Source organism: Coloeus monedula (assembly GCF_965178545.1).
Source record: "Coloeus monedula genome assembly, chromosome: 6".
NCBI lineage: Eukaryota > Metazoa > Chordata > Aves > Passeriformes > Corvidae > Coloeus > Coloeus monedula.
The window spans coordinates 34,795,730-34,820,316 of NC_138786.1; the positions used below are offsets into that span (position 1 = coordinate 34,795,730).

The 24,587-nt window shown below is 35.7% G+C and overlaps 1 protein-coding gene across 1 annotated transcript in view; it reads left to right on the forward strand.

The window, feature by feature from the left end:
• DPH6 (diphthamine biosynthesis 6) overlaps positions 1 to 24,587 on the forward strand; it is a 200,085-nt gene that overhangs the window by 69,923 nt on the left and 105,575 nt on the right. The window contains exons 8-12 of the mRNA XM_082284129.1: positions 3,571 to 3,662; positions 11,632 to 11,778; positions 12,673 to 12,804; positions 16,594 to 16,723; positions 20,993 to 21,167. Coding sequence (XP_082140255.1) covers positions 3,571 to 3,662; positions 11,632 to 11,778; positions 12,673 to 12,804; positions 16,594 to 16,723; positions 20,993 to 21,167 — 676 coding nt within the window. The remainder of the gene's footprint in view (positions 1 to 3,570; positions 3,663 to 11,631; positions 11,779 to 12,672; positions 12,805 to 16,593; positions 16,724 to 20,992; positions 21,168 to 24,587) is intronic.

Genomic DNA, 24,587 nt, shown 5'->3' on the forward strand with positions numbered 1-24,587 from the left:
TGTTAAACTTGTCAAAATATGTTTCTATGGTATATCCTTGCAAACTAAAGAAATGTGCTGGCTCAGGAAAAAATAAAATACAACCTTGAATGTTACTTACTATGGAGACATGGGAGTCTCTTTAGCTTAAGACTGTATGACGCATTTTGCTTTTGAATGTTAAGTTGAATTCTTGCCATTCTTCTCTGTCTTCATTAAAAAATGTGCCTCACAAAGGAAGCATGGCAGATTGAGTGAAACATATTTGAAAATAAACAGTACCTAGTAGTGAAAGCAAAATCTTACAACCATAATATTAAACAAGAGTCCGATTGGGTTTTATCTGGTTTTCCCAGGTAGACTATTGTAATCCAATTGTCAGCTTTCTTACTCTCAGTGTTTGAAATGTACCAAGCATTTCCTGTCCTTATGCTGATATTTAAAGTACAATTGATCAACATTTCTTGAAATTTTAAAGATCTATTTCTCATCTATATGAATACCATCTAATATCTACTCTTGTGATAAAGGCCTATTTGTTTATGGAACACAGATTAGTTTGATCTTTTGGAGGGTAAATTGTCACATTTGAAATACTTGGGAAATACAATTTTCCTTTATATACCTTACTATTAGCTCTGTGTTTAGGCTTGTAATTCTAGGTTTGGAGTTAAAAGCAAAATTATAAAATTCTAATTTCCGTGAACATGAGAAAATAGTCATGTTCTGAGAAGCATTGATTGTACTCTCAGACTTGTTCTAACTTGATGTATTTGTCCTGTGAAAGTGCTACAGGGTGTTTTAAAATGATTGGATATTTTCTAGATGTCTTGGGAGTTCAGATGATTTTGATTTCAAAGCAAATAGCTGATTAAGACAGTTTTTCAACTGTTCTTCATTTTTTTCAGTCTTCTGAAAATTTCCTTAACAAAATTCCTGTGTTTCCACTACAATCAAACATGAATCATCTTATATAGTCAAGTTCCTACTCAAAATTCAGGCTTTTAGTGTGAAATGGCCTTAGATAATTTTCGGGGTCTCTCAAATCACTGTTTTTCATTTTAATCTCTGCTTTTCCTGTGTTTTGAATTGGTTGGGGTTTTTTTACTATTTCCCAAGCTGGATATGACATGTCCAGTTCAGGACTTCATTGGTTTTTTTAATTGGCGACTCATTGGACATAAACAGAACTGCTCTGCTTTCCACCTATTTTTTTGCATTTCCTATTGAACAAGACTGAAAATATTATCAGTTATAACAATGTATGTTTGAAGAGGCTGACTGTAAATGAAGTACTTCAGAAAATATATTTTTATACATATTTTAATGCTATTTTCAGCATTGCATAATCAACCTAATGTTACTCATCACCTAAAAAATATTAGCATCTTAAACTAAACTTGAACATATCTGTTATGGTTCCATCAAATACCCACGTGTTAGCTGTATATCATAGGATTGCACTTCATACTGAGAAGAAATACTTATGATCTCTTTGCAATAATTTTTGGACAACAAATAAGTACTCAAAACTTCTAAAGTTATTGAACATTAACATAGGTATGAGCTTAGCATCTGCTCTGCTGTACTGGTGAATTGGAACATGCAGGATACAAGTAGGACTGCTTCTTTTTTACTTTGGAGTTAAATATTTTTTTTTTACATTTAGTAGGTATTCTTTAAACAGACACATTTAATAACTCTAAATTTTTGGTTTTCTCTTTCTGATATATGCTTTTCTGTTAATTTAGTTTTGAGGAGTTAATCCATCACTAAAAGGTACTAGATTTCCCCCATGTAGGACTTGAACAATAAGTTTGAAATGTTTTTTTGAAAATGTACTCAGACGCTGAGGATACCCTGGTAGAAGGTACTAGTGGAGTCTTGGTGTCTGCTTTTTATTATTTTTAATTTATTCCTCTTGCTAAAGACTTGTTTTCTACCTATTTCTGTTAGAATTAGAAGACACCATGGTCATTTGAAAAGAATAATTTTAATATTAAGGAACTATGTATAAGGTATCTTCTATCTTAAATATAAACAATATTTTAATCATAAAGAATCTTGATAATTAGTCTCAAGAATGAAACTGAGGCATATTTATCAAAATACTTTAAAATTTTGCTTAAAAGGAAGTGGATCTTCTTATGTTAAAGGTTTTTATCTTTATTGTATGATGTTTTGTTATTTTTAAATCCCAAAACGCATTTTATAGAACAGATATTTCTGGTAATTTTACACTTTTGTTAAGGAACTGGGATCTGGACAAAGCTTCAACTGCTTTGAGTTTGCATTGGTTTTATGTGGTATTACTATAAATCTGTCTATATCATCTCTCTGAACACTATGAAGGTAACAAGGGCGCTGTGGTTTCAGGAAAATTATGTGTGTCCTTAGCCTTACTTACAACAATTTTCAGATTTTCTTGTACTGCATCTGAATTTCTCTTATGTTTTCTTTGAGTTTCTCACCTTCTGATGTTTGTTTCTTAGAGCTACCTTTTTCTTAAGTAGTAAAATTGTGCAGATGGATATGACAGATACTGCCTCTTGTGAATCAAAGTGTGACAGATTGTGTCTGTAAAAATGAAAACTAAAATTAACTAATTTGAATCAGCACACAGGAAGTTTAACATTGTTACCAACACATTTGGCATTAAAAAGTTGTGTCTAGTAGTCTTCACTATCAGATGCAAGATGGTTGAATCAGTCAATTTCTCAGTGGGCAAGACTGTAAGTTTTTAATACTTCAAAAACTAATCCGTGGAACGTTAAACAAAACAATGGACTTTTGAAAAATCTCCTGTTGATGAAAATTAAAGATTGACATATTAATCTCTGGGATCTAAAGCACAGTGTAGTTTATGCTTTCATAGACTACAGCTAGCTAATTCTCTTAGTATTGGTCTGTAAGTGTGGGAAAATAGTGGAAGATTGGCAAGGAGGATTGTAAACACGCTCATTAAAGTGACTTGCAGCTGAGGTGTCAAAAACCACATGTATCGCAGTAATTGTTTTTGGCCTTGTGTGTTGGATGAGTAGAGCATCTGTGTTTAGATAACATAGACCTGTGATACTCTTAGGGGCCCTATCAAACGTGCTAGAGATTCCTGCCCGCCTGCTGGAAAGCTCAAAGCACAGTGGGATACTGTGCCTGTGCAAATCCCGGAGATACAGGGATGACCAGCAGGTTTGGTGATGCTCTAGCATGGACCAAGTCTCTGCAGTGCATGTGTCCCTTCTTTTGTGGCCCTGCCTGAACGCTGCTTCGGGGGTCCCAGGTGGTGAGGTAATGAGAGCAAGCTTACTCTTTGCATTTCATCTGTGCTTTTATGATTGTTGTTGCATCTCCTGTGCCAGCTCACACAGGAAATAGAGTTTATTCCTTTTTAAAATTGAAAATTCTTGAAGGTATTGTTCAACATGATTTTATATAACAAACTACTTTTTCTTAGTTTATATGAAAACATTGATAAGAAATTAATAGATTTTCAGGGAGCTACCTGTGAGCTTGTGTTACACAGTGACTAAGTGTTGTCTCTATATGAAATTATGTACTATACTATTTGATGATAAAAATTTTGTATTTCAGAGATTCAGCTGAGGTGGTTGTGCATTCAGCAGATGCATTCGCACCTGTGGCCTACCTTCATTTTTTAAAATTGCACCTGGACAATAAGGCAAGTAGGCTGCAAGTGTTGTTTTCCTTTAAGGCTGTGTGCATGCTTTCTAGTTATGTTGTTTTGTCACAATTTGGAGTGACCCTACATATTCTCATGTGGGTGTTGCATTCAAATAACGGTGTACGTATTTAGTTGAATTTCAGAACTTACCCTTAGGAAAGTTCTGACACAAATGCTTCCTTGTGTCAAGTGAATGAATGGAGGTAGGATATTTGTGTGGCATTTTTCATCTTGAAACCTCAAGGTGCTCAGCCAATGTTGTTCAGTCCAGCACGTGTGTAACCTGTGTAGAGCAGCTGCACTGTAGAACACAGCTGTATTAGGAAATTGTATGAACAGTATTGATTTAGTGGGAGGTGGCGTCTCTTTTTGATGTTTCTGATGTAAAGTGGATGATTTAAAAACTTGCTAACCTATAAGTGCTTGACTTTTTGAATGTTCTGGAGTTTGGTTTTTTCCATATGAAAGATACATCTAATGAAGGACATCGAATCATGTGGAGATTTATCTTGATCAAAAATTTCAAAGGAATCATTATTAGTTCATTGGGATTAATTCTATTGGCTTATGATTCTTTAGAAAGAGCAGAACAGGAATAGGAACTCTGATGGTTTAGATGTTGCATACTGTCATGTGAGCAGAACTAAGGTCAAAACAGAAAATATTTTTCTCTGTATTTGTCATCTATTTTCTGTTTTTCATTTTACTATTTTACAGTTAAAATTATTTTTTTTCCCGAGCCTATACAAGTATTAGTATTTTGTTGAAGAGAGTGCCTCATGATCTTTCTTTTATTGTTGCAGTCATCTTTTTATAGCTCTCCCTATGTCTTTCTGCACTTTGATGATAGAAGTGGAGAGGTTGTTACAGAACGTTATTATATTGGTATTTCACATTTCATGTCTCTTAAGCAACATTTCCTGCATGTCTTTCAATAGATCATGCCTTCCCCTCTTCCCCCTCCTTTTTTTTTTAATTTTATTGTTCCAAACAGATAAAATACCTCAATGTTTTTCTTCCATGATGGCCTTATCTTGCCTTGGAAAGTAAATTGTATTTCATCCTGTCAATTTCTAATTTTGGATTTCTTTCAAAAATAAAACATTAAATATTTGTGTGGGAGACTGTGAAAAGGATATCAACTAACTATGTGAAGCAAAACCAAATAGGCTGAATAAAGGAAAATTTGGGAATGTGGCATGGTGGAGAAGACTGATAATATATTAATATTTCTTTGGGGGCACTGACTTTATTGCTTATGGCAAACTTGATGCTAAAATGTACCATACATCACTTCAATGTGACAGGCTAGGGAAGATGAAAACCACAAAGCTTTACATAAATCAGGGAAAAATCGTATTAAAATGCATAACATTTGATATAAGAATCAAGATTTTACTTTTATCTGTTCAGTAGCTCTTTTCCCCTTCTTATGCAGATGTTTTAGATTTGGTTAAAGCCTCACAGTTTCAGGCAGTGTTGTAGTAAATCATATTTCCAATCCATTGTAGACAAACCTGTCACACTTTGCAAGGTATAAGGTTTGCAGCAGCTTGCCCTGAATTTTGGTATATAAACAAATGTATTGTATATTTAAAAGGAAAATAGTCTCATTTTTGCAGTGATTGTCTCATGAGGAAAAGCATTAATATCTTTTGGCTATAGGTTATGTAATGATAAAATAAGCTTATTTTTTGAGAAGTTATAAATATGGAGAACCAGTCAGTCTTTCAGACCATGACTGTTTAGCATCATTTAACTGCATAATGATAAAGACATGCCTTCAAGATTGATATGGCTGTAGTATTGTATTTTTGCTCACTATTTGGTGCTTATAAGCCTGCAGAAAAATGTAAGTATCAGTAAGTATTCAGCACTTAAAAGCCAATCCTATAATAATAAAGTACTGCAGGAAAAAACTGCTTCAGAAGGAGAACTAATTTTAGTTTGAGGCTTTCAAGGGATTACTGAAAATTGGGAAAAATAATACACCATTATGAACAATGTGTAAAAGTAGCCACTTTTGTAAGCACTTTATAGAAAATACTAATAGATTCCACAGTGAAGTGTAATTCTAATAAGTTTTATGACATCAGTTTTCTTATCATTTCTGCTGTGAGATAAACAGATTTTTAACTGTATTGTATATTCATTTTATCTTTGTTATTTGCCACAGGTGTTAATTTTACATTCTTTGAATTTACTTTTAAAATCATTTTGCAATTATAGCTAGTGCACCTTAGTCTCTGCTGTCTTTCCTCCTCTATAATGTATTTTCTTTAGCTTAATCTCTTCATGTTTGACTACAAAGCATGCCAAGAAATTTGGTTTAGATTGTTTCTGGCAGCAAAATGAGCCCTTGTGCCTAGGGGAACATAACATTGTACTCAGTGTTCTGGTTTAATATATTTCTGTGCAACTTCAAGATGTTTTTTGCGTAACAATTGAAGCTTTTTTTAAACACACCCACTTTTCTTTCATAAATAGTGATGCAGGGAAGGCTAAAGAGATAAATAAATATAATATTTTATTATTAAAACTATTAAAAATTTTGTAAACAATTTTTGTAGGCATTTTACAAAAAACATTAAGAATAAATAATAATGGTAATAAAACACTAATGCTCAAAATTTGGGAATGCCTCTTCAGGGTAAAAAACAAGGCCACCACCATAATATAGATACCTAGTTTCATCAGTATTTTACTTTGCCAAGATAGTCACTTCATACATTTAAAATGTAGAATGGGGGTTTTTTTGTGGCAGACAATTTCTGAAGCATATTCTAGAATCTTTGAATTAGGTGTATTGGCTTTTGTACTCAATAAAAATTAAATTCTGAGTATTTTCAATTACAAAAAATACAACTGTAAAACTATGTTTTTTACTTTGTCAGCACAACAAACTTGCAATAACTTTTATTTTCTGCTGTATTCTGTTACTTTATTGTGTTGGCTTTGTAAAGATCAGAAACAGAAATTGAAGATGTTGGAGCTTCTGCTGATGGGAACATACTTCTGATGACAGTAGGGAACATACTAACTGTTGTTCATGCTTTCACAGTTGCTCTTTCCCATATTTAATAATGGATACTTTGTTTCCTATTTCCAGTGAGTAGGAGCACACACATATCAAATAATGCAAGATGTGAAACTGCAGCCCCTTAAGTTTGAATAGTCCAGAATTAGTGGCAACCATGTAGTTTTCTTTCTACACTTTGCAGAAGAAAGGAGCCCATTTGCCTGTAAGAGATACAGGAATCCTTCCTGCTGCTGCTTTTTCGTGTAATAGACCGTTGCATTATATTACCTATCATAAACTGATACTGTGTTTTCTTGTGTGTAAAAGATCTTGACTTTGTGGCTGGAACATGTGTCAGAAGTGCAAGCATTTTGCCCCATTAAGTTGCAGGAGATCTATTGTACAGGTCGTTTTGGAGATGATTTTAAAAACACCTGCAGAGTTCTCTAACATGTACACTTGCACATTTAGAAAAGGTTTTTGGGAGATATTTGTGTGCCATGTGTACTAAAGGCGTGCAGTCCTCTAGGTTGTGTATGATTTATCATTGTAGCCTATGTCTGTCCAGTTCCTTACTAATTATTTTAGTTACTCTACATTTAGAACTTTAGCTGTAGAATTAGACTTTGTCAGTGATGTCAGGGAAAATAGGAAAGAATTTCAAGTTGCAAAACATGTTTTGTTGGTGGCATTGCGGGTAGCATTTTTTGAATACTTTGTCATCATTGAACAATACTTCTCCTAGGCAACCTTTAGTTTCCCTTCCGCATCATAAGAATATAGATAATGCTTGTAGTTTTGTTTTCAAAACTTGATAACAAATACCACAAAACATTTTTGTGCACAAATACCACAAAACGTTTTCAAACATTAAGATTATAAATAAAGGATTTTCTTTCCTACCCTTTTTGATTGCAGATTGAATCCAGTTCTCTGAGAAAAGATAGTTTTTAGTTCTCTTTTCATAATGAAGATACTTTATTTGAAAGTATTTTGGAGTAAAGGACTTTCTTTCCTGAGTCTGTATATTGTCCTCAAAATAATGCAAGATGCATGTGATCTCTCTCATTACATTTATTTCAAGGAGTTCTGTTATCAAGGTACTTCACAAAGAATAAAGAGATTATCATAATCTTTTGTCTTCTGAGCTCACTGCTCCACTATATTCTCATTGCTGCTCAGTGGGAGAGTTATCAGTTTTAGAATTGTGTTGTGATAGGTTTTTATACCAGTTTCTGTAGCAGAGAATGTAAGCTTTTTAAAAAGGCAATCTGTTGTTTTCGTAAAAGACCACTGCATGGAATTTCAGCTATATCAGTCAAAGTCCTAGCTCCAAGGCTTTTTCAACAGGAGAATTTGGATCTTGGAACACTCATGCATTTGCTTAACTTCATTCTGAGCGCACTTGCATCAATGACATGAGTTATGTGAATATAGTTAAGTGTATGCATGCATGCAGGCTCTGATCCAAAATTAGGTTGGTATCACAATGTACAGTGGGTGTGGGAGAAACTGTGTAACAAATGGGAAAATATATTGCTTCTGTGAAGTAACATGAAAATGTTATGTGATAAAATAGGTTCTGTAAGATTTAATTAAAATGTCATTATAGCAAGCTTGATTTTTTCTTTTTAAAGTGATGAGAATATTTTTCAGGGAAAGTTACTCTGTTTGTGGCAGTCTATAAGTTTTAGCTTCTTAGATTACTTTCTCTGTTGAGAGGAATGGAAGACCAACATTTGTATGGATTTGAATAAAGCTACTAAACAGAGTCTGGCAGCTCTACTTAGGCTGGCATTGAGCCTGTAGTTCTTCGAGTGCCAGGTTCCACACCTAATACTTCTGCTGTAGCCTGCACCTGTGCTGCTGTGGAGAGTGATTGATTATCAATGTTTTTGGAGCCTTGTGGGAGTCAGCCTTGAATGGGTCATTGTGATGTATCATAGCCTTTGAAATCAACAGACATCTCTAATTATTTTTACAGACTTTGCATCTTGTAAGAGATTTCTGACATTTCACAATAATTCCCAAAAATTTTGCAACTGACTGCAAGGTTTTTATGTGTGTGTGGAAACACAGATGTATAATTTTATTTATCTCTGTGAAGCAATATTAATAGAAGCTAAATTATTCATAAAGTACGGACTTATTTAGGAAAAGGGGATGTGACTGTGGATGATATGAAAATTTCGTGTGCCATCAGTTTGGGATATTTAACAAATTACAAATCTACAGGGGAGTTCTCTATGTTTTGCCAAAGCAGTTTTGGTAGAGTCTGTGAGGCTCACTACGTACCCATGATTTTTTTATGAAGCACATCTTGCAGAAGTCATGTTTAAAAACATAGATGAAAGCATTTTAACTGGTGGCATAAAAATGGAATAGGTGCTCTTTTCACGTTCACTTGCAGAGCATATATATTTGGTCCTCCATGTTGGGAATGGAGAGAAGTTACAGGTCTTTAGTAGCAGCCTTGGAAGATATCTGTAGCTCTAGATCTCTTCAAAGGTGATTATGTAAAGCTTAATAAAAGTGAGTGAAAAACTGGCAAGCTGGAACTTTTTCCTTTCCAGTTAACTTTTTTTTTTCTACAGATGGATTTTTATGGCATAGTGAAGTTAAAATCCAGGTGATGTAAAAACAACACCCAAAGCAGTACTGTAGTGGTATAATTTACATCACCATGTCTGTGCATGCTTTCTTGAGAGGTAGGACCAGGAGGTGCAAACTCTGCATGTGTTACATTAGAAGTCCCCTGAATGTCTCTGCTACAATGCAAATTGATTGTTTCATGGTAAATGTTACGAATTACTCAGTGAAAGTAATTAATGTAGTAAAACAACAATTTGCAAGAAGCAAGCGCTTCTAGCACTTGATGCTGCTATACAGTCTGTATGTTTCCATGAAGTGCTATCTTGTAGATGAAAAAATTAGAAACTTTAAAAACAATTTAATTTTCTTGGTTCTTGTAGCTTAAACCATCTTAAGATCTTTTTCAATTACAGATTTGTCTTTCTGCTTCTTTATTTTTTAAGTCATACCTGGAAGCTCAGGGGCTATCAGGCATCCCTCTGGCGAATGGCAAAATGCACCCACTGATGGCAGTAGTCAAAGCTGTAGTTCAAGGAGTGGGAAATGGTACAGATGCTGCTGGATGCTTGTCTATTGTAATGTTGGAATGCATGTCATGTTTATGCTAAATTGCAGTTTTTGTCTGGGCTATTATGTTACATTTTCTTGACTTCTTTTAACCTCTGATATACAATTGATGCATGTAAAGTAGATTATTGCCTTGACATTCATGTCTTTCTTGGAGGAGTGAATAAAATGAGGTCCAATCAAAGAACATCAGCCCCTCTTACAGAATAGATTTAGTGTTTACAGTGCTTATAAAACTACATGTGAGCTCTTTTAGAGTCAACAGAAATGTGTTTCCTCTCACAGGTGATTCTCTCACTTTTTTGTAATTTAGCCTTTCCTTAAAATTTCCAAATACACTGCTTTAACTTAACTGGATCCTTTTTCACTACAGTGAAGTCAAATATTGACGTAAGAGTTGAGACATCACAGATTTCTGATGCATACTATAGTCTTCTGCATATATTTTTCTAACTTTTTTTGTGGTTAATAAAAGAGAAAACTATAAAATTGCAAAAAGATATGTTTTATTTTCCAAAGGAAAGAAAAAAATACAGTAAAACTAAATACAATAAAAATTACTTGGCTATATAATGTTAATATTCTTTTTTAATTATATTTTTCATGGAACACATATTTGACAGCTAAAAGAATATTCAGCAGTTTCTAATGCATATTTAAGGATTACCAAAGGTTTCATATTTTGTCAACTTTTTATCTTGCTTTATTTGGATTTATAATTTTTCTGAATTTAGTATTTAAGAAGACTGCAGTAAAATGCATAGTTTAGACACCACATGAAATTTGAGATCTTTGGGAAGAATTGACAGAATTACAGCATGCAGTGGTGTTTGATTAGGGTTTCTAGGTAAATTGTGTCATAATTCATATTACTTTTACATGGATAAGTGGTGTTACCCAGGCTAGTGATCCAAAAGCCAACATGCTCTGCAGATTAGGCTGATTGGAAAATCAGATGGAAGAGAGTAAGGCTTCTGAATGCTCTAAAATTAAAAGGCAAACCAACAAAAAAAGTATGCTGTAATTATGTGAATTGTTGAAAATGTAATGAGCACAGAGTTGTTGAAGACTGGTCAGTATGCACTCTTCCTGTGTATTTTGCTTTAAAAGGTACACCAGGTAGTTTTCTCTTCCTGGTCCTAAGAAAGGAAGAATGATTTTCCTTCCTTCTTGTGAAGAAATGACTTCAATGTATAGGTCTTGGGAAATGCATTTTTCTGTTAACTCACACCAAAGTATTTGGTGGAAAGGATAGTCTTTGTGAGATAATAGAAAGAGGGTTTTTTTTTACATAGACTGCCTTCATTCATTGTTCCAAAAAGTTTAAAAACTTTCTTATTAACCTTTTGCTCTATTTCAAGTATTTAATGACTATGTTAATTATAAAATTATTATTTTTTGCTTTTGTTCCTTTGTTCACTTAGCTTGTACTATTTTTTTGAAAACATAGTTGTCTTCTATATAATTGTGAGATACCATTTCTTCATAATAGTATTCTTTCTGTCTTTATTCTTGGGTCTCATCATTTTTCATATCTACTTTCTTAGTTACTAAGTCTGCTTTATTCTTCCAATTGATATGTCAACAGGAGTACATTATGTTTTGCCAGTTCTGCATTCTAATGGGAAATCCTAATGCTATTCTTTCATGAATTGTTCTAAGATATGCACCTGTTGAGTTATAGTATTTTTTGTAACTTAAATATGTATTTGAATGATAAAATGTGCTGATTTCATACTGCTTGGCATGCTGTTTACTTGCTTATTTTATAATGTTTGTCTCAAGCAGGAAGAATCTTCGGGTACTTTTGTGGTCAGTAGCTGTTCTTGTGAGATAAGCTGCACTGATGACGATATTTTCCCTTCATCAGCAGAGTATGAACCACAGAAAAATATTCCAATCATCTGGAAGACTTTGAAACATAGCTCTTTGGATTTCAGTGAGTTTTGCACAGTTCTAAAAAATATTAGAAAAAGCTATTGTCTATTTCATGCCAGGAGAAATATGTTAATTACTATACTCCTGAAAAAAAAGGTGCTTGACCTGTAGTAATTTGTCTGAAAAAAGAGATCCTACTAGAATGCGTTTTTGTGATAAAAAGCAATAGATCTGTAGTAGTGAAGCATTTCAAGGTAGTTTACAGGAGATAACTTTTTTTTTTTCTTTCTTTCTCTCCCTCTTCCTTTCCCTTTTCCTCCTCCTGGAAATACCACATTTCTGTTACACGACATGTGTAGACAGGTAAACTTCCTGAAAACTAAGTTTCACAGCGAATGGTGTTTGGGTATTGAATAGTATTTAGGTATTTGGTATTTCTTGAATATGGATAAGTGCCTGGTGGGCTTTAAAAATCTCTGAACATTTTATGCATTTGCAAAGATTATCAGAACCAGGTTAAGCACCTAACTTCCAGTAAAATTTGGTATACAAGTCTGAAAATCTGTTTCTATGTCATTTGAATACTTTTGAAAATTTTAGCTTTTCAGTGTCACATCTTATGCCAAGTCTGTAACCAAACAGGTCAAGAAACTATAAAAGGTCAGCAAAAATGGAAAGGAGGAAAAAAAGTACTGAAATTCTTAGCTAACATGGTACTTGCATGCATATTTTGTGAAGGCAGCGTTGGAGGAGGATTTGTCAACTAGCGTTTGGGAGCTTTGCTACCAGAACACATACTTTTATATCTGTTTGTAAATATTTCTGAATACGTTTTTACAGTTTGTGGTTTTCTTTTCTGTCAAAGTTTTTCTTCTTTAAACAATTTAAAATGTATCATTGGTTAATCTGAAACCTTTCATATTATAATCATAGTTCTGTTCTTCATTTCCGATAGCTAAAACATTTGAAAATTCAGGAAAATCCCTGAGTGGTTACCAGTGGTTTTCAGGTATCACTGCCCACTTCCTTCCATCAAAGGACAAAAATGCTCAAGATGCAGCACGGGAAGCATTTTCTTCTCTCAGAGGTGCTTTGTTCAGTTAATACATTATCTGCTGTCATTCATTGTGTTTCTAATATGGTCTTAAGGAGGAATCTGTATTTATCGTGTGGTGTTATGTTGGTTTGCCATCTTATTTTGCATTTGATTGGAGTCTTCGATATCAAGACTGCCAGCTTTAATATTTAACACGTAATTTGACTGGCTTTGAAGACCCTGGAAAGCCAGGATGGTGCTCATATCACTGTTAAAACAGTATTTCCACAGTACTTGCTCACTTAATAGCATTCTTGAAATATGTACTGTGTGTGTGAGTATGTATGTGTGCTACATATGCTGTCCACTTGCTAAAACACTTTTGTAGCTTCCATAATTTTAAATTAAGTTTTCTAGAAAGCTGTTGTACATTTTGGCATCTAGGATTAGGTCAGTAGCAGTAAATCTCATTTATATTCCTAATGTAAAGACAAAATTGCTATCTTGGCAATCATGAAATCCAGATTCCTTACAAGATTCTGACATACAAAATAAAGTGTTCGTGTTTTGGTTTTGTATTTTTCCTTCTGAAGTTTAAGTAAAGTATGTTTGTACAGGCTTCTTCTCATTCGCAAAAATAGAAATAATTATAAGTATCTAAATGGGTAAAGTCATATTCTTGTTTATGAATTTGCATGAGATATTGTCCTATCATAGCTTATTTTTTTGCATGTGCAGCTGAGGATGATAAAGAAACCCTAGAATTTTTTTCAGAAGCAAAGTTATACTTGGTAAAAGGTCATTAAGCTAGTTTTTGATTGGTTGGAAATCAGCAAGGTGGAGATGATCAGACTTCTACTAAAAAAGGCAATAGATTTCAGTGTAAATCTGCACATAATCTATAAAGTGAAGCAAGAGGGTTGTGCAGTCTTTTATTTTTTTCTCATTATATTTGAATGGAAGTTTGCTTGTACAAACATTATGTAATTTTGCCTTAGCATCTGCCAGAAAAGGTTGTGTCTGACTAGTGCAGTAGCCTATTGCTTTCAGCAGATTACTTGCATTACCTGTACGATGTAAAGGAAAAAAAAAAGTAATTTTCTGATCCTTTGCAGAAAATGTCAGTTGTCATGTTTCTTTTAGTTATTCTGTTTTTGGATGTGGGTGTGGAAGCTGAATGAATTATGGTTCTGTCACGACAAAAGAAACAATTTGTTTCTGAGAACTTAATCTGCAAATGAGCACCCGGCTTCTTCTGAAAGCATATTTAGAATCTATACAGCAGTTCAGCTTCACTGGGGTGAGAATGGAATAAGCACAGTACTTTTAAACTTTTTGCTGGGTTAACTGATTTAATCACCTCTAAAGTGAATGGGTGCTGAGAAAAGGATTTGGAAATGAAAATTTATTACTAGATGCTATGAAACATTCAGTAGAATGGGTGGAATTCTGTGAAGCCAAGAATGGGAGGGAATGAAGTATATTGCTGTTTATACATTTATTTTCTTAAACTCTCATGTTAAACATTTTTTAGATATGATCGGAAGATGACAAAGATCACTGTGCTTTATATAATATAAAGCAGCTCTAGTGTAGTTGTACCACGTCAAAGTTTCATAAGCTTGAAGGAAACTGTGGATTTTTATTACGTTAAAACTTAGTCTAAAGTTCTTAAATGCCACTTCCTGTAGACAGTTTGGGTACTGTATTTTGTGGTGCTCGGCTAGGGATTCTGGATAACTCCTTTATAGAAAACAAACAAAACCCCCCCCAACAAAGTGAAAACCAACCAACCAAAATCAATCAAAAAGCTGTATTTCAGTCAGTGTAACCTTTTGGGGCAGTTCTGCTTAAGTAATGGTGAGTCTCGCCTGATCATATTCTAGAAATGATTACAAACCATGAATTGCTTGAACTTCAACAGAAAGGCTGTGAGGTTTCCCTGTATATCCAGGAGATAGGCCATGAAAGAGTCTTTCCCTGAAAAACAGAAGTTGTGAAGAGCCCAAGTGGTGGGTTGCTTACCCATTCGTCATGCATGCTTTTCTACTAGAGAGAGTGCTTTGGGAGTCAATTTTATTTTGATTGTAAATGGGAGGAAAGTTACTTACCACTGTTCCTCTAATTCATGCAGGGGAAAAAGGGATAGTACTTTTACTTAGGAAATTTTTTTTTAAGTAGAGGTAGAAATTATGAATTTACCCAAATCACTGCCTTTAGCTTACTCTGTCCACAAATTACAGTTAGTTTGTTGGCTCATATATTTTAAATTTAGCGTGGAGATGTCTGTGTGTGCAGATGTATGTTATCAGTTGGTTGAGGTTTTTTTCCCCCTCCGGTATTTAATATAATGCTACAGAACTTTTAACTGCAGGCCTTTCTTCTTGACTGAAGTGCTGGCTGGAAATTTGAGAATTGTTCTTGTTTCCTCCTTAACTGATGATGTAACAGCTGGTACTGACCTAGTGATTACTATCAGGTAGCTTTCAAATACATTTCTATTTCCATACAGAATTGCCATTGCTTGCTAATTCATCAGTTAATATTTCTGGACATGTATTGTGATTTCATAGAAGTTCTATGTCAACTGCTGTATAACCTCTTACATCACTTGTGCACACTTTTTTTTCTCTAAGTGAGAGTTCCCCTCTTCATATTGCCATTGTTATTGGCAGTATGACTAAGTAAAGCTAAGACATTTAGAACAAAATTCAGTATTGGTGTGACCAAACTAATCTTTATGAAAGTGTGCAAAATCCTTAACTGTCTTTTAAAGCACTGAAAAGTTTTACGCAAAAACTATGTTTCTCATTAAGGCAACAACCTTCAGAGATTGTCTATATACCTTTGTACTTCTCAACTGGAAAACAAATATATAAGTACATACATGTACACACTGTAACATTAAAGGGCAAGATCCCCAAAATTACACTGAGAAGAGCTTTATATGTTTTACTTAAATTAGGTCGCAGAGTACTCTCTTATTATATATGTTCTATATACAGAGAAGATTTTGTCTTCAAATAATTTCTATTGCTCATAAGCTACAAAAGAGACACACTGCAGAGCTGATCACATGTCTTGTTACGTGATTGACTATGTAAGAGTAATACATTCTCTCTGAGCTCTGTGACTGGAATATTCTATGCATACACATTCAGAAGATCTTGACTTCTCAGTATCTCTTCTTTAGCTGTCTGCTTGAGCTTTCCTCTGCTCTCATCTTTCCTTCATTTCTCCTGTGGCCACTTCTGTTTCCTATTGTCTGTCTTGCCATTTATAACTGTTTGTTTATGCAGAGATTATTATTGCAGTGAGAGTTTTTAAAAACAGCTTAGACAAGCATCCCTCTGGAATAGCGTATAAGTACTTGATCTTTTCCTTTAAGACAGCTGTTGTCCCTTCCAGTTCTGTATTTTTGCGATTCAAAGTCCTTTGTAGGTTACTATCTGTCATAGAATGAGCACCCCACCCCGAGCCCCCCACAAGGTAATCAAACTTATGGATACAAGTAATTTGGACTATTAGATATCTACATGCATGAATGCATGATGTGTTTTCATGGGGCAAGAATTCACTGCTGCTCAGAGTGGATAAAATTTATTTTGTAGTCTGCTTCTATTTGGAAAACTAATATGAGAAAGAATGTAATGAAAAAAATAGGTATTAAGTGGGGAAAGGTAGTATATTGCAAAATCTTCAGTCATGTTTAGACAACAGTTCGGTTATTACCAGTTGGTTTTGCTGAACAAAACCAGGATGCCTATGATGCCTATGCTGTCTTTCTACAGACATTTAAAATACTCTGTCTTTAACAGCTATATATTTTTTATCCTGCAGCTAATTTGACTTCAGAGGGATTGAAACTGAAGGATATTATTTTGGTTCATCTATATATGAAGAGCATGAAAGATTTCAGTGTTATAAACTCAGTTTATGGGACAGAATTTGGTTTGTGTCCACCAGCAAGGTAGGATTAGACTACTGCTATAGTATATTGCTATATACTGCATATAGTATATATGCACTGTAATACACTGAATTATTGTTTTCATATATGTGAAGCATCTTACCAAATGTTTGTGAATCACAAAAGACGACTTTTTCTGCCTTTTGGAGTATTAACATCACAGCTGCTCCAAAACACTAGGGTTAGAAATTCCTGCTTTAATATATGCCATAGAGTTTACAAATGCCCCCCGATCGATATGGACTTACAGAAGGATAATAAATGGCTTTCAAGTCTTAGTTCTTTTTGACTTGATTGAACTGACAGCTGTTTGTATTGCTGGGATTTTATTTGCTTTTCTTTTTTGTTTGCATCCCTTGACCTGTTGGCAGTGATTCTCTGAATGCAACCCTCTTTGCCACAAGGGCACATTGTTGGCTCATGTTCAAGCTGGTGTCCATCAGGAACCTCCAGTCCTTCTCTGTAAAGCTGCTTTTGCCCCCACAGAATATAGTGGACCTTGGGTTTGTTCCTTCCCCAGGTGTGGGAATTGCAGCTTCTTCTTGCTGAACTTCATGAAGTTCCTGTGTGCCTGTTTCTTCATCGTGTCAATATTCATGTGGATGGCAACTTGGCAAGTATACACTCTGCCCCATCATGCAGATTATGAATGAAGATGTTGAACAGGAGTGGACCCAGTATAGGCTCCTGGTTGTTCACCTGTGAGACTTTGTGGCACTGATCCCACCCACTGAGCCTGGCTGTTCAGCCAGTTTTTACTTCACCTCACTCTCTGCACATCCAGCCCATGCATCAACAACTTCTCTATGAGTGTGTTACAGGAAAAAGTGTCAAAAGCATTACTGAAGCCTTACTACCAATATCAAGTCTTCCTAAAAGTGATGAGGTCTGGAACCTTCTAGGTCTTTGTGACAAATAAAACTCACCTTGTTCTATTTATTTTGTTAAATACAAAAGCAAAATTGTTATCTGAGCAGTTGCTTGAGATTCACATCATGAGATACTGACAGTTATTTCAAAACTGTACTAATATATATTTAGGCTGTTTCTTTTCTTCCCCTGCCTATATGCACTTGGCTCTGGTTGAAGACAAATGCTGGATTAGATAGATCTTTGGCTCGATCCAATGTGGTTGTTCTTAATGTTTGTGTTTCCCTCAGATAATCACAGTTAATGGATAGCTTAGCTGCACTTCCATGTTCAGTAAGAATTCAAGTATGAAAAGAAATTATACTGATAATAACACTTTTATTCATAGATCCACAAAGCATAGTTTTTTCAATATCTGTTGTACAGAATCTTCTATGTTGCATCCAAGTCTACATCTGATACAATGAAACTGCTTGGTGTTTTGGGTGGGCAGTATGTGATTCCGGTGTTGTTTGGGTGTGATAAAAAACACCTAGCCCATGAGTTGTTGTTTTTATTTAATTGTGTGTTAAAACTAATTTTTTTTGTATTTTTTATTGCATTCATCAAAATGGCTTATTTCTTTTTACAGTAATTTGTAATTTCTTTCAGTAATTTTTTATGCATCTGAGATAATATGCTGAGAATGCAGAACTGATATAGCTTGAAAAATTTCACTTGACTCATAGGTTAATACAGGTTGTAAGGGACCTCTGGAGGTCATCTAGTCCAACCCTGCTCTGAAAGCAGGGTCAACCCTGTGGTCATACCTCTTGTCTTCTTCATATTTTTAAAACCAACTGTTCAGCAATTTTCTAATGAAAAATACTGTATTTTATACTCTTATTACAGAATATGAAGTGTAATAGAGGCGTGTGAATATTAAGTGTAGCAAGACAAATAGTTCAAAGACATTGTTAAGATAATCATCATAGACTGACATTCCACTACACTGCCTGGGTGTCAGAGCCAAAGAAAGCAGAGAGAAATTTCTTTGAGATGGTGACTGTAGACCAGGATTATTAAATCACAGAGAAATGGGAGTGTCGGCTGTGTGTGCCTTCAGAGGAGGGATCTAATCCCAGTTGTAAACTACACAAAATTATTCTCCATTTCTATATGTCAGGTTCTCTTTGTAATACTCAGCTTCTCCTGATTTATCTTTCATTTCTTATGCCTGCATGTTTTAGGCCTCCACATTCACATAGCCAGCTACATAGCCTTCCATCAGTAAGATAACAAGGTGGAAAGATTAGAAAGTTGTGGGAAAATGTTTTTTTAGTTTTATTTTTATGGAGCAAACAGTTTTCAGAGCATCATAGGATATCCTGAGTAGGAAGGGACCCACAAAGATCATCAAAGTCTAGCTTGTGTCCCTGCACAGGACACGTTGAGAGTCACACCCTGTGCCTGAGAGCATTGTCCAAATGCTTCTTGAACTCTATCAGGCTGGTGATGTGACCACTGCCCTGGAGAGCCTCTTCCAGTGCCCAAACACCCTCTGGGTGAAGAACCTTTTCCTAATATCCAAGCTAAACCTCCCCTGACACAACTTCAGGCCACTCCCTTAGGTCCTGTCACTGGTCACCAAAGTGAAGAGATCAGTGCCTGCCCCTCCTCTTCCCCTCAAGAGGAAGCTGTAACTGCAGTGAGGTCTCCCCTCAGCCTCCTCTTCTCCAGGCTAAACAGACCAAGTGACCTCAGCTGCTCCTCATATGGCTTCCCCTCCAGGCCCTTCACCATCCTCATGGCCCTCCATCGGACTCTCTTTCTTTAATGCTTTATATCTTATATTGTGGCACCCAAAACTGCCCCCAGCACTTGAGGCGAGGCCGCCCCAGTGCAGAGCAGAGCAGGACAATCCCCTCCCTTGCCTGGCTGGGGATGCTGTGCCTGATGAACCCCACGACAGTGTTGGCCCTCCTGGCTGCCAGGGCACTGCTGACTCAGATTCAACTTGCCATTGACCAGGATCTTCAGGCCCCTTTCCACAGTTTGTTGCATATTTGTTTATGTTGCATTTTGCCCCGAAGAAATGTTATACAGCAGTTTGCATGGTTGCATCACTGCATTATGTACAGAGGCCTGGTTGTGGAAGTTCTCAAAAGCAGTATGCTGGAAGCACTGACTTGGGTGTAGATCTGCAATAAATTTGCAAAATTGTCTTGAAAATTTACCAGCCCAAGCAGAAAATCCATTCATCCATGCTTATGATGATGGTAATGAGGAAAAAGTACTATATTTACATGTGAGAGGTGGGGAGAAAAGTAGTTTTCTTAGAAGAAATAAGCAAGATGAGAAGAATTTTATAAAGCTATGTTACATGATATGTAAAGAGAACAAGTAATTTTTTGTTGGATTCCTACTGGGAGCTAAATTACTTTTTTATGCATGGACTGCAAATACAATTATTTTTCAGGATTTGAAATGTTGATTTCCCCACATAGACCCTCAACCCCCCTGCTTTTTAACTGGCCACGTGCAACACACATCTGTCTGTTCATCAAGGCACTCAGTCTTCCTTGGAGGAAACAAAAGTGAACTTTATAAATGAATGCTTAAGTAGATTTTGAGTCCTGTCATATTAGTGTATCTGTCATGCAACTTAAAGTATAGCAGAAAAATATGCTAGTATTACAGATAACCTGTGAGAAGGTTGTGAAGGAACTGTTAGCTGCTCCTTTTTGGAAAACTTTGACACTGTCTCTCACATAGGCAAACTCAGGAAGTGTGGACTGGATGAGTGGACAGACGTGGATTGAGAACTGCCTGAATGGCAGATCCCAGAGGGTTACAATGAGGGGCACAGGTTCTAGTTGGAGACCTGTCACTAACAGTGTGCCCCAAGGTTCAATATTTGGCCCAGTATTGTTTAATTTATTCATCAATGACTTGGATGAAGGTGCAGATCCCTCCTCAGCAAGTTCACTGGTGACACCCAGCTGGGAGGAGTAGCTGATACCCCAGAGGGCTGTGCAGCCCTGCAGAAGAACCTCTGCAGAGTGGAGAGATGGGCAGAGAAGATCCTTCTGAAATTCAGCAAAGGCAAGTGCAGAGTCCTGCACCTGGGGAGGAATAACCCCATGGACCAGCACAGGCTGGAGACTGAAGTGCTGGGAAGCAGCTCTGCAAAGGACCTGGGAGTCCTGGTGGACAAGAAGCTGTCTGTGAGCCAGCAGTGTCTTTGAAGAGATAACAGTGTTAATGCTAGCAGGTTATTGCGATACCCTAACTTTAGCTATATGATCCTGGCAAAATTTCCTAAGATAGTGTCCAGACAAAAAAAAACCAGAAAATAAATGTTGAAAGTCGGTGCAAGTGAACTTCTGTTTGAAAAAAATAATTATCACCTGTTTTCAGAGTATGTGTGGAAACGCTGTTACCTGATGGAGTGCTGTTTTGCATTGACTGCCTTGCACATAAGTATGATATGGCAACGGATGATGTAGTACATGATGAAAAGCTGGTCATGCATGTACAGAGCATTTCCCACTGGGCCCCTGCCAGCATAGGACCTTACAGTCAGTCCATCAAGGTAGGAATTTTTGTTACTTCATGTGAAATACATGCCCCTTTACTGAAATGAATAGAGTTATAAAGTCACTTTCTCTCTCTTCCAAATGTGCAAAAGAAAATGTGTAAAAAAACCAACAGCATTTTGAATTTGTTTTTAAAACTTATAGGCGACTTAACTCTCATCAGTTCTTCATTTTGTGATTATAAAACTGGTTAAATTATTCTTTTCAGAGAATCTCAAGAACAGCATACTTCTGGTGTATATTATAATTAGAGAAAAAACCTGTCATACATATACTTTTATAATCTGCCTAGAATATAAACAGAACTTAGGAACAGCTGAGGATATTTCAGTTTCCTTGTTAAAGCTCAAACTTTTTTATAGGTAGAGTCAATCCTAAAATGCTTATTTAATTAAATCCTTTTTGAGGCTTGTGGTGCTGCTTAACCATTTAAGAGAACATCAAGGTTGAAGAACTGTTCTGTTTTTCAAAATAATAACAAACTGACCAGAATATTACATACTATTTAGAAGTATGAAAAGGAGGCAGTAAAGAATCATGGAAAAGTGGTCCAAAAATTTGCATTAAAATATTTCTCCTAATATGGTATTTTTTTGTCCTGCTACTACCATTCTGACAGTTGGTGAACTGTCTCAACCTTTTCGGTTGCAAAAAATATATGCCTATCTTACCAATACTCTTCTCGAGTAATACATTGTCCAGTGCTGTGCAGACTGATTTAAGCAAGATGTTGTGACATCTGTTTAAATTTCCTGAAATTTTTTGAGTCTGCAAACCTAGTATATTGGCCATTGATACTGACCACACCGTAATTAAGCCTCTCCTGATGGGAGAGAGTCTTTAAAGTCCTTGCCAGGAGTTTGAGAGACAAACGGGGCTCCCAGCCTTCGCTGCTTCTTGGTAGCTGTTTATTAAGTCTTATCAGAGAAATAGAGCCACTAGCATGACCCAGACACAGCACAGAGCAGAGAATGCAGGAGAAAGCCGAATTATCAAGATTACACAGCCTTTTAAAGGTAAATTAACCAATGGTTACTAAAAATGTACATTATTTTTACTTTTCTACCAATTATCTAGTAACACAGCCAGGAACTGCGAAATTCTTTGTCCAATCATCCCAAACTACTTTTACTGCAGAATATGGAGTAGTAGAAGAAGAAGAAGAAGGTTTGGAGAACAACAACAATCCTCCATTTTGATGTTTTTTGTTTTTATCTATTTACTACAGTAACAAACCCAAAACCTCTAAATTTTTCACCCTGTGACAATCTTACGTAGTATTCTATCGCCTAGTTTACACCAGTGTAGATTCTAATTCTTCCCAGATAGTGGGCAGTGTTCTCCAAGGACGAAGGTCAAAACCAGTGTTGTCCCGGGGGTAAAACCCTTCAAAATAGGCAGAGAAATATTCTCTGCACTCTGGGTTCCTACAGCCATGCAATTTTACTTTGTTTTGTTTTTGTACTATTTTACAGATAATTTCAGGAACAGTATTTTGCTTCAGAAGCTCATGTAGAATTTGTTTTATTTTCAGGAGGAAATGTTGGTAGATTACTATATGAATCCTGTTGTTACAGGAAGGTGGGTTTTTATCATCCCTCTATATCCATTTTTCTTGAGAAAGCAGGAATTTGGTTAATTAAACTTTATTCCCTTCAGTCTTAAACTTTAATGATCATAACTGTATCATATCATGCATAATCCTTCAAAGATTAAAAGTAATAAGCTTTGCTTCTTTGTTATTTGGAGAAACTTCTCTAACATTGCAACTATTCTCTACGTCCTGGAGCTGGCATCAACTAAATTCAAAAAAGCGTGTTAATGGAAAATTGCTTCAGTAACCCAGTGAAAAATCTCACGCTGCAAATGTCAATAAGCAGGTACTGCTAGATCTTCTGGTGGTATGGGACAGTCAACATGCTGAAGCAGAAGTTCATATCTCTTCAAATACAGTGTAACCAGTAACACTGGTCAGCAGTTCAGACATTAAGGAAAATTTTTCACTGATGGGTTTTGTTTTGCTTTATTTTCTTTTACCCTCAAGAGAACATTTTAGTTGAGCAACATTATCTTCTTAAACATAATTTTCCAAAATTAAAATCTTCTTTGGATGAGTATTCAGAACTTCCTAAGGCTGTGTATGGGCAGGTATTAAGCTCTTAAGGTCACCAGCAGAAGTAAGCACTTCAGTATATTTTAGGAATGGAATATATTTTCCAGAATAAATAAGGAAGGAACAAAAGTGGGTTTTAATCTTTGTAATTAACAGATTTTTTTTAAATTATACAAATTTTATGATGATGAAATGTTTATTAGTCTTTTATGATTGAGAAACAGAAGCCTAATGATCCTAAAAAAGTAAATGTTTATTGCTCTTACGTTGTATATCTGTAGAATTTGTTTATTTTTTCCTTGACAGCAATTGGACAATTAAATTTTTGTCTTTTCAGTCCAATAGGAAGTTTTGTGGATACTGGGGAGTCATCATGTATTTTTGTACAGTGTTTTTGCTGAGTTCAGAATAGACCATAGACTAATATTCAGGATGTTGCTAGTTGGGATTGATGTGCCCTGGCATGTAAGAGCAGAGCTGGCAGCAGAAAGATGTAGGTAGTTCATGCAAACTATGGAATTCACACTTCAGGCTCAAAAATCACGCAGCAGAGCATCATTTCAATTCAGTAGGGATCTTTCAGGATCTTGCCAACAGTGCTATGAGGACAAAAAGTGAAGGTTTGGAATTTACCACGAGAATGTCCTGACCTCAGTTTGATAGACACCAAACAACAGTGGCAGAATGAAATTAGGATTTTCAAATTACTTATAGCAAAATTCATCTTCTTTTGGATTAACATTCTTTCTCTTCTGGGATTAACATTCTATAAAAACAACTTCAGTGTTTCTCCTTGTAAGAAGTAGACATGAACTGTTCGAAGATACAACAAGACATAATGTATTTTGTACATGTGCCAACATATATGCATCTGTTACTTGATTATGTCTGCTAAAACCTTTAGCTTGCCTCATGACCTCAGTTCTTTCCCTGTGAGAGCTGCCAGATCCCAGTTTCAACCATCCTTGAGGCATCTTTTCCTCTTTTTTTTTTTCACTATCTTAACCCAGTAGCTTCCTTCCCATCCTTTCCTTTTGTGATTCTACAACAGTTTATTATATTATGCCATATCTAGTACTATCGGAATAGAATACCTTCCAGTGGGTGGGGGAAAAAAGTGGTAGTCTGCTGTTCTGAGTCTAAATAATGTTCCTTTAGGTTTGATACTTGGGATGGTATTCTTAGCATTTTAGTCAACAACTTGGACAAAAGCATACCTAGCAGGATGCTATTGGATGCTAGTGGATTACAGTAATCTGGATAGTGCTTGATGCATTGATGGGCATGGCTGCCATTCCAAGGT